At 48.2% G+C, this 11,000-nt stretch overlaps 1 protein-coding gene and 1 pseudogene across 2 annotated transcripts in view; one reads left to right on the top strand and one right to left on the bottom strand.

Annotated features, from left to right (window-relative positions):
* Positions 1 to 20: 20 nt before the first annotated feature.
* The window catches only part of ANKRD33B (ankyrin repeat domain 33B), a 55,225-nt gene continuing 44,245 nt past the window's right edge, over positions 21 to 11,000 (bottom strand). Inside the window, exon 5 of the mRNA XM_021710305.1 lies at positions 21 to 871. Coding sequence (XP_021565980.1) covers positions 21 to 871 — 851 coding nt within the window. The remainder of the gene's footprint in view (positions 872 to 11,000) is intronic.
* LOC103255777 lies at positions 7,229 to 8,450 on the top strand (annotated as a pseudogene). Its single transcript, XR_002481705.1, has one exon. The product of XR_002481705.1 is annotated as a phosphoribosyl pyrophosphate synthase-associated protein 1 pseudogene (transcript).

The raw sequence follows: 11,000 nt of genomic DNA, 5'->3' as shown, positions 1-11,000 counted from the left end.
CACACGCGGGGCACGCGCCCTCACGTCCTCTTCTTCCAGGGCGGCGCCCGCCTTTCCTTCTGCGCCTCCGCCAGCCGCTTCTTCTCCGCCTCCTCCGCCTTCCTCTTCTCCTCCTTGACCTCCTTGTACCGCCACTTGGGGATCTGCAGGTGGCCGCTGTCCTTGGTGCTGCCTTTGCGGGCGGGCCGCTCGGGCTGGTAGGTGGGCGCGGGCGCCTTGCTGATGCGGACCCTGGGGACCACGACGCCCGGGCGCACGCTGCTCCGCCGCAGCAGCTGCAGGGGCAGGAGGCTGGCCTTCCGCGTGGGGGGCCCGGAGCCCCGGGACCCCGGCAGCGGGGCAGGCGGGAGGCTGGCTCTCGGGGCCCCCTCCTCGGAGCCCTCCTCCACCCGGGAGGTCCGGAATTGCGGCTCAGTGCCCTTGGCCTTGTCCCCGTCCTGGGCAAGGGGCTCCTGTTTCCCTCGAGCCGCCAGGATTTCCTGCACCGCCCGTCGCCTCTTCCCCACGCAGGGGGGGCTCTCGGGGCACACAGTCTGGCAGACGATGGCCACGGCGGGGCTGTAGAGGCTCGTGGTCATCCTGACCATGTGGTCCAGGACGCCCCCGTCCTCCGGGCCGCGGCTGGAGCGGGTGGTCAGCACGGAGCGCATACAGTCGGTGAGCCTCTGCAAGCAGCTTTTGGAGGCGGGGGGCTTCAGGGCCACCTCGGGGGGCAGCGGCAGCTCCGGCTTGTACTTTTCCCCAAACTGCTCTGGGCAGGGTCGCTCCAGCAGCCTCTGCATCAGACGCACGGCCTCCACCCGGCCGGTGTAAGTGGCCCACTCCTGGGGCGACATCCCGCGGTGGGGGTCCCTGGCGTGGACATCTGCCCCTGCAAAAGGCAAAACAGAGAGGAGTGGGTGGCTGCTACAAGGACTCTCCCCTCCCGAGGCTGAGAATAGACCAGAAGCAAAACTTCCAAACCTAAAAACTGCTTCCACCCTAGACCTGTGCCACTGGAACCTGACACTGGCATCTGACTGCCATCCACGGAGTTAGGAGTACAGCACACCCCACACAGCACACCCCACCTTGTCCACGCTCCCTCTGATGGTTTATCTTTCCTAAATAAAACCCCGCCTGAATTCAGCTGCTAGATCATGGAATTTTTTAGAGAAATAAGACCCCACGGTTTTCCATCAATGGAGAGAGGACCAGATAACAAAGGTGCCCTGCCAACACTTGAAAGCTGTGGCTAACATGTTCTAAAAAGCTAACAGTGACAGTCACGCACAAACCCCTGGGAGCCCCATCGGTCACCTCACTCTGAGGACAGCTGTGGGTCATGCAATTCTGGAAATGGGTGGTCCTTCGCTTCTCACACTGGGGGCTGCACTGGCTGTGGGTCATCACCTTTGCCAGACGGTGGGCTTCTCCAGGACAGAGGTTGAATCCAAGTTTTTGTTTTTGTTTTTTTTTAACAGATGGAGTCTTGCTCTGTTGTCCAGGCTGCAGTGCAGTGGTGCGATCATAGCTTACTGCAGCCTTGAGCTCCTGGGCTCAAGCAATCCTCCCACCTCAGACTCCCAAGTAGCTGGGACTGCAGGTGCATACCACCATACCTGCCCAATTTTTTTTTTTTTTTGTAGAAACAAGGCCTCACTCTGTGGCCCAGGCTGGAGTACAGAACAAAGCTCACTGCAGCCTTCTGCTAACCCGTTTTTGTTTCCTCAGCACATCTAATACTGGCGGGTAGAAGGCATGCCCTTAACAAAGACTTGTTACAAAATAAAATGGATGGCAGTCATAAAGCCTGAGGGACCTATCTGAGGCCACAAAGCTGGGAACAGAGAGCAGGTCTCAGACTTGGGTTTCCTGACCTCAGCCCAATGTACTTCTTATCACCCGGCAGGGCAGGTGTGGTTAGTTTTAGTTTAAGTTTTAGTTTCCTAGCCTACTTGGCTAGACTAGAGCACCAGGTAAGTTAGCCAAACAGTAAGTAGTCTAGGTGTCGCCCTGAAGTATTTTTCAGCTGTGGTCAACATTTACAATCAGGTGACTTTAAGTCAAGGAGAGTACCCTCCACAACATAGGTGGGCCTCACCCAATCAGTTGAAGGTCTTAAAAGCAAAACACTGAGGTTTCCTAGAGAAAAAAGACATTTTCCCTCAAGACTGCAGCACCAGCTCCTGCCTGAGATTCCAGTTTTCAGGCCCACCCTACAAATTTCAGACTTACCAGCCCTCACAATCACCTGAGCCAACTCCTTAAAATAAAACTCTTAATATACACTTCCTACTGGTTGTTTCTCTGGGGAGCCCTGGCTGATACATCTCCAGTCTTCTTTACACAAGTCGTTTCCCTAATAAGTCCCCCTAGACCATCCACTGCCCTCAAATATCACAAAGTTAAACTTCAACCTGACTTGATGAAATCTGCATGTGTTAAAAGTTGGTAGTACAGAAATGAAAGTAGACTTGCTGTTCAATGAATCTGGGTCCAATCTCAGCCCCACATACAGTTAAAAATCAGGATTCCAAGTCCCATTATTCAGAGCTCCACAGGCAAGGGGGTGTGGAAAACTAGGGCAATTATCTAGTCTGCGAACTCCTCGGGGAACGACCTGGCAGAGTCCTTTTCATTTCTAGGTGTTTCATTTCTAGGTGTGCCAGGTGTCTACCATGCAGCAGCAGATTGATCTGTGCCAAACTGAGGGGCTTGGGGGAGGCCCAGCCACCTTCCTGCCCCGCCAGCCCATAGTAGCCTCGGCCAGGCGGGCCCGGCTCACCTGAGCTCGCCCAGGGACAGCCTTAATTCCATGACACATTAAAAAATAGCCGTAGTAGAAGAGTGGTAATTATTTGGAAGTGGAGATCAGGATGGAACTCATTAGCCCCGAGTACAATTTATAAACTGACTGAAATGAAAAGGGGGGCAGTAAAAATGTCACAGCAAAAAATAGATGACACATTAAAGCGTAATTAATTGCGCGTCACTTAAAAAAGGAACAAACTGCAAAATTAAAATCTTAATGAACAGAGCTCGAAAGAGACATTCTTCAAGTGCTGATGGAGAGCTGGAGGACACGCCGGTCCCACACTCTTCGTCCTGCTGTTTTCCTGCCTTTTCCAAATGATCTCAGAAAATACAAACTCTCCACAGAACAAAGGCCACTCAGACCCAACATCTGAGCCATGCTATAAATTAGGGACCCGCTCCCTTAGGAAACTACTAGTCAAGGGAACCGTAATGGCCTGAACACAGTAATTAAATCATGAAAGACATGTACCAATGATGAACACCTTACACAAATACCTTCCAGAGAATTTGGAAAACTTGAGTAATGCCGGTGTAGCCATCTTCTACCCAGGAGACCCCCAGCATCCTCACCTCCCACCCAGCACTGTTTTATCCAGGACTCAGATACGTAGGCAAGAGCTGGGCTCCTTCCAATGGGTCCCTTTGCAGCCTTGTTAAGTGCCACGAGCTGTCTACACCAAGTGCTCCGTTGGATTCAAGGCAGCAGCATCCTCAGTGCCGGGCAAGGCATCATGATCCGTCGAACCCTGGGTTTCTGAGCCCTGGCACTGCTGACACTTTGGGCCAGCTAACTTTGTTGCAGGGTCTGTCCTGTGCACTGTGGGACTTTTACCCACACCTCCGGTCCCTACCCTTTAGACACCAACAGGACTCCACCGGTTCTGGCAACCACAAATGTCTCCAGACATGGCCCAATGTCCCTAGGGTAAATATTACCCCCAGTTGAGAATCACTATTGACTGCAATCCTGTCTCTCATTTTCCCATCCTCCCTTACAGCTAAGAGTCGCCAAGTGACCCAATGTTGGCCTCTGCGCCCTAAAGAGGTGTTTGCCTCCTGACAAAAGGGAAGGGACCGATATGCTTGAGGCTACTGTTTAATGTCTGAAACACGGGCCTGGTAACTCTCATAGGTGGAATCAAGAAGTGACAAGTCAACAAGCTCAGGAAGCATGCACAGCAGGAAACAACCTGGGTTGCTCTGTCTTCATAGAGTCTGAGGTTGGCTCTGGGGGGGGTGACTGTCAGTCTCTAGACTTTTCCACCTGAGAAATATAGATGTCTGTTTTCTTTTTCTTTTTTCTTTTTCTTTTTTAGAGACAGAGTCTCAGAGCTCACTGCAGCCTCAACCTTCTGGGCTCAGGCAATCCTTCTGAGTCTGTAGCTGGGACTACAGGCACGCGTCACCATGCCCAGCTAATTTTATTTTATTTTTTTGTAGAGCAGGGTCTATTTTGCCTGGGTTGGTGTTAAACTCTTGACCTTAGGCAATCCTTCTGCCTTGGCCTCCCAAAGTGTTAGGATTGAAGTGTGAACCATCCCGCCCAGCTGCCTATTTTCCTTAAGACACTGTCTGGTCAGGATTTCTCTTAGAAATCCTGGTCAGCAGAAAGTATTCCAAATAGTAGCTAAAAAGAACATGTTTACTTTCCCTCATTCATTCTCTGCAATGCTTTCCCTGGGAGTCATGGCCAGGCCCCTGGGGCCATCGGGGAAAGAAGTGGGCGGAGCAAGAAGCCCGAACATCCCACCCACAAAGCTAGCTCAGTCTCCTTCCTGTCTGAAGGCCTTTGTGGGTCGCAGGGGACTCCTGTGGACCAGACCTAGAGGCAGGGTCACAGGAAAGCAGTGATGCAAGACACCCCGAGCTGTGACAGGTGGGAACCACACACCTCTCCCCCACAAGGGGCTGGAGCTGGAGGACCAAGTCCCAGTTTCCTTGTCCTTTACGAGGGCATCTCTGTGATGTCTTATACTCACGTCAGAGGGTCCAGGAGGTTGAGTGCCAGCTGTCTGCAGCATCACTCACTCATTGGTGCACACATATCGGCTCCATCCCTTCCCAATCTCACTCTTATCCCCCTCACTCCACTTCCTGGGGTCAGCTTCCAGAAAAACTACTTGACTCCAAGTCCTGGTCTCAAGGTTTGCTTTTAAGGGGATATGGAATAACTGACTTTCAGTCCTTTCTCTGGCTTATACCTCGAAACAATTCCACATGGCAAAGTCTCAGCTCACAGGAAATTCAGGGTTTCCTTATAAACAGTAAGAAACCTCTGTGTAGACAGAAACCATCAGGATCTCCAGAAGCAAACACACATGGCCTGCCTACAATGGGAAAAAGACCAGCAGACCAACAGTGAGACTGTCCCTGCTCTCTGTTTCTCACCCGCCTTTTTATCATCACTGTCCCGGCTTCTCAAAGGCAGAGGCGCTGACACCATACTTCAGGGATGAAAGTGAGCTACCTTACACAAGTCTGGAGCCTGCCAACTTCTGTGAGTTCTTCCGGAAAAATTGCATTCCCTCTATGCTTCCCAGAGCCACTTATTTAAACAGACCTGTCACTTGAGGGCATTCATATTTCATTGAACTAACAGAGTCCCACAGCCTCTCATGTGATTTTATCAGCAGAGACAACATTATTCCTTAAGAAGCCCAAAGACCCAATCAATCTGCTGCTCAGAACCTGCTTATACTTTTATTAAAATCCAAAGTTCTGATCATTCTAACATTTTCTTCTCCTTGACAAAGCAGATAAGAGCTGATATGTGTTTGTGTGTTACAAAGTATAGGAAAATCTAACAGTTTAAGGAGATATTCTATTCCATAATTCATCATTTCTTACAAAAAAAATAAAGATTCCTATTGAATAGAATGAAATTTTAACTCAAAAATTAAACTCAGGTAAGCAAAACACTCAGGTTCAGCAAAGTACTAGACCTGAAAAAATTTAGTATGATATACACCTATTTTACCATTAACATGTAGTAATGTGTGTGCCTTTTACATGTAAAATTATCACAGAATGAGCATTCTGCAATTAGCTAGTGAGTTAACACCCTCAGCTGTACAAAATGCACTTTAGGCTGAAGTGTCAATCTAAAAGAAATGTTCAGGCCATTAGTGTTTTTCTTAATATTTGGATATATTTAAATTTAAAGTATTTGCGCAAATTTAAAAAATAAATCAACAAGCATCCTAATTGCTATCCACCCAATCCCAGGGAAGCCACTCAACACATATTTGCTTCTTTTAAAACATACACATTTGGCCAGGTGCAGTGGCTCATGCCTGTAATCCCAGCATTTTGGGAGGCTGAGGCCAGAGGACTGCTTGAGCCCAAGAGTTCGAGACCAGCCCAGACAATATAGTGGGACCTCATCTCTACAAAAACTTATTTTACAAAATAAAATAAAACATACACATCTACTATAAGAGGAAAATGAAACCCACTTTTCTTTCAGCTAACTTAGTGGTAATAGTAGAAAATGAAAATATTCTAGAAGTTAAACACTACAGTTAAAGCCCAAGAGGGCAGCTCAAAAGCCACTGCAAAATGTGTCCCCTTTTTATTTGAGGCAGGACTATGGAGCACGCTGGAAAGAAAGAATAATGAGAAGGGGGAAAGAGTCTCCTCTCACCTTTTCCATCTTTTCCCATTAAATTAGTTACAACATTGGTTCTCAAGGGGAAGCAACCCCCACCCCTGCCCTTGAGACGTTAAGCAACGTCTACCAATACCTTTCGCTGTCATATGGGAGGTGCTACTGTCACCTTGGGAGTAGAGGCCAGGGATGCTGCTAAAATCCTACAGTCCAAAGGATGGCCTCCTCCAAGAAAGAATTATCTGGTCCTGAATGTCACCAGTGCTGAGATTAAGAAACCCCTGAGTTACCTGCTTATTACCCCCCTTAAGAAAGTTTTTAGGCAGGCGTGGTGGCACATGCCTATAGTTCCAGTTACTTAGAAGGCTAAGGCGGAAGGATCATCTAAGCCCAGCACATTGAGGCTGCAGTTGGTGACTGTGAACGTGCCACTGCACTCCAGTCTGGGTGACAGAGTGAGACTCTGACAAGAAAGAAAGGAAAGGAAAGGAAGGAAGGAGGGAAGTTTAAGTAGGGCTAGGTGTGGTGGCTCACACCTATAATCCTAGCACTTTGGGAGGTCAAGGTGAGAGGATTACCTGACCCCACGGGTTTGAAACCAGCCGGCCAACTTGACGAGACCTCATCTCTACAATAAAAAAAAAAAAAAAATTAGCCGGGCATGGTGGTGCATGCCTGTAGCTCCAGCTGCTTGAAAGGCTGAGGCAGAAGGATCGCCTGGGCCCAGCAGGTCGAGGCTGCAGTGGCCGTGAACGTGCCACTACACTCCAGTCTGGGAGACAGAGTGAGACTCCAACTCAAAAAACATTTTAAGTAGCCACGAACGCGGCTCGCACTGGCTACTGAGTCTTCTCGGCCAACTCCACGGCTGCCTGAACGGAGCTGGCCAAGCGCATCACCGAGCATCTTGGTGCTTAACTGGGGAAGTCTATTGTATACCAAGAGACCAGTGGAGAAACAGGAGTTGAAATAAAAGAATCTGTTCGTGGCCAAGATATTCTCATTATACAGACAATACTCAGAGATGTGAATACAGCTGTGATGGAGTTACTACTGATCATGGCTTATGCACTGAAGACTGCCTGTGCCAGGAATATTATTGGAGTCATCCCTTATTTCCCCTACAGCAAGCAGAGCAAGATGAAGAAGAGGGGTTCCATTGTGTGCAAACTTTTAGCATCCATGCTGGCAAAAGCAGGTTTAACTCACATTATCACTATGGATCTTTATCAAAAGGAAATACAAGGCTTTTCAGCTTTCCCGTGGACAACCTTAGAGCCTCACCTTTCCTGCTTCAGTATATCCAGGATGAAATTCCAAATTACAGAACTGCTGTCATTGTAGCTAAGTCTCCTGATGCTGCAGAGGGCCCAGTCCTATGCTGAGACACTGTGTTTGGGTTTGCTGTCATCCACGGGGAAGCTCAGTGCACGGAACTAGACATGGATGATGGGCGACATTCTCCCCCTATGGTCAAAAACGCCACTGTGCACCCAGGCCTAGAGTTGCCATCGATGATGGCCAAAGAGAAGCCACCGATAACTGTAGTCGGAGATGTTGGAGGCCGCATCGCGATCATGGTGGATGACATTATTGACGATGTGGAGAGTTTTGTTGCTGCCACGGAGATCCTGAAGGAAAGAGGTGCTTACAAGATCTCTGTCATGGCCACCCATGGCATCCTGTCTGCAGAAGCCCTCCGTCTGATGGAGGAGTCCTCCATTGATGAGGTGGTGGTGACGAATACTGTCCCGCATGAGGTACAGAAGCTGCAGTGTCCCAAGATAAAGACTGTGGATATCAGTTTAATTCTTTCAGAAAAAATTTGGAGAATCCACAATGGAGAGTCCATGGCCTACCTTTTCCGACACATCACTGTGGATGACTAGTTACACATTTGCCATGACCCTGGAACTCCTAAGACATCATGAAAAAGCAGTGCCATCAATTATGTACAGTGTTTCCTTGCAGGGAGGACTGGAAATAGTCTGGAGTTAGATATTCTGTCTTACCAGGATGGGTGGGTAGGAGGCATTAAGGTAGTCAAGAAGAACTGATGGGATAAATAACATGGCCTTCAATGTCTGCCATCATCAGCCCTGTTGCATACACAAAAGGTAGAAATGCTTTCCTGAAAAGAATCTGTATGTCTTGTTGACACTGAAGATGAGTAAAAGGCAGATCAAGCCTTAACTCTCTAATGTGCATTCGGTTGTTTCAGTTCCAAGGACCTGTAGGTGTTTATGTTGAGCTTGGTTAGGGAAGCCGAGTGCCTGACATGGTTTCTATCTACTTGTCCTCTCCCAGTCACCTTCAAGTCTTTTATAGAGAATCATATTTTTCTTTCAGGAACTGCTGTGCTTCAGTCACTGAACAACGAAGCATTTGTGTTGTTACTCCTCTCAAGGATGTCAGCTTAGAAAATAGCATCCCACCTCTCTGTACCTGTGTGGCTCTCATGTTGCAAATAAAAGAATTCGTTGTCAAAAAAACAAAAAAACAGTAATCACAGCCAGCATTTACTGGTGCTTCCTCCAAGCCACGCACCCGTCGAGGGCTGTCATGTGAACTTGCTCAATCCCCATCACCCTTCCTACGCCAGGTACTATCATTAGCCTCATTCTATAGAAGAGGAAACTGACACCCAGAGAGGTAAGTGGTTGGCCCCACGTGTAGAGAAGTAGAGTTGGATTAGAAATCGGGGTCCTGGCCTCTAAGTTGTCTGTGTTGACCTCTCTGTTCTGCACCACATTCAGTGCAGGGAGGGACACACAAGAGGACATAACAGACACCGGCCTTCCTGCATGTTGATTATTCTAGACTTTGATGGGAAGGGACTCACAAAGTCAGGAATGCGGAAGGAAGAGTAGATAAAATCCAATGTGGAATTTGTACCCAAATAATGGAAGGGGTGGGGAACAAGCAGGCTCATCATTCCAAGAGATGCAAAAGGTATTGCTGGAATCCCATAGAGCTGTAGCAAGTGCCGGAAATCTCTAACTCAAGGAAGAAAGTAGACAGTGAAACAGAGCCCTGTGCATTTCTAGAGTGATTAGAAGGCAACTGACCTAAAAAACAGATTTCTGTAGTTCAAATTAATTCACCTGGGAAAATGCACTGATATGATTGGCACCATAAGTGTTCGGTTGAAAAAGTACATTACTAAAGATCTACATTCAATTATAACTAGATTCAGAAGTGGTAAAAGTGGATGGAGCTTCCACCGAACACAAAAGCATCCCATAATCACCATTAATTAGGGGAGCCATTGCTCACTGACAAGGACAGGCAGGACTAAACTCGATTGAAACAGATATCTCATTTTTTAAAAAAATGAAATTGTCACTGAATTAAAAATACAATCAGTGGGATTCATTGTAATGACCGTCTTTTTACTTCCAAGAAAGTTTCCATGTTCGAAGACTCTGTCCTCATTCGCCAAATTTACTTTGCTCACAGCATCCCCTAAGACACCCAGGTTAAAGCAGGAGAAAAAAAAACTCCAAAGTTGTGAATCCTGTAAGCCCAGACCAACCCCAAAAAAAACAACAAACGGGCTCAGGTCGGGGGACATAGCATGGACCAGTCATGGACAACAGGTGACGGTGGAGACGCTTCAAAGGCCAGAGGAGACTGGGGGCATGTGACAACAAAATGTCAGCGCCTGACTGGGGTCCCGTAGCAGAAAAGGGACATTAAGGGAAGGACTGATGCCAGAAGGACTCCAGTGTCATCCTTAGGATAACCAAGATGGCAAGCCACTGCGGTCTGAGTGTTGGTGTCCCCCAAATTCCATATGGGAGCAGTGGCTCACGCCTAATCCCACCGCTTTGAGATGCTGAGATGAAAGGATCACTTGAGCCCAGGAGTTCGAGACCAATCCAGGCAACACAGCGAGACCCTATCTCTACAAAAATTAAATAAATAAATAAATAAATTAGCTGGGCATGGACGTGTCAGCTGTAGTCCCACTTACTGGGGAGGCTGAGATGCGATGACCCCCTTAGTCCAGGAAGTGGAGGCTGCAGTGAGCCACAGTCGTGCCACTGCACTCAAGCCCGGACAACAGAGTGAGATCCTAACTCAAAAAAAAAAAAAAAAGAAAGAAAGAAAGAAAATAAACTTTATACCCACTGGGATGGTATTCAGATGTGAGGTCTTAGGAGGCCATTAGGTCATGCGAGTTCTGCCCTCATGAATGAAATTAGTACCCTTATAAAAGAGGCTCAAGGAACTCTCCTGTACCCTCCCCACCATGTGAGCATCGAAACAGCAAGAAGGAATGAGTCTTGTATTAGTCCATTTTGCATTGCTGTAAAGAAATGCCTGGCCAGGTACATTGGCTCATGCCTGTAATCCATAATCCAGCACTTTGGGAGGCTAGGACGAGAGAATTGCCTGAGCCCACAAGTTCATGACCAGTCTGGGTAACATGGCAAGACCCCATCTCTACAAAAAATCAAAAAAAATTAGCAGGATATGGTAGCACACACCTGTAGTTCCAGATACTTGGGAGGCTGAGGTGGAAGGATCCCCTGAGCCCAGCAGGTCAAGGCTGCAGTAGCCATGATTATGCTACGGCATGACAGAGTGA

The sequence above is a fragment of the Carlito syrichta genome, unplaced genomic scaffold, assembly GCF_000164805.1.
Source record: "Carlito syrichta isolate Samal-C Ts95f unplaced genomic scaffold, Tarsius_syrichta-2.0.1 Scaffold288412, whole genome shotgun sequence".
NCBI classification, from domain to species: Eukaryota; Metazoa; Chordata; class Mammalia; order Primates; family Tarsiidae; genus Carlito; species Carlito syrichta.
This window is presented reverse-complemented; position numbering and strand designations above follow the sequence as displayed.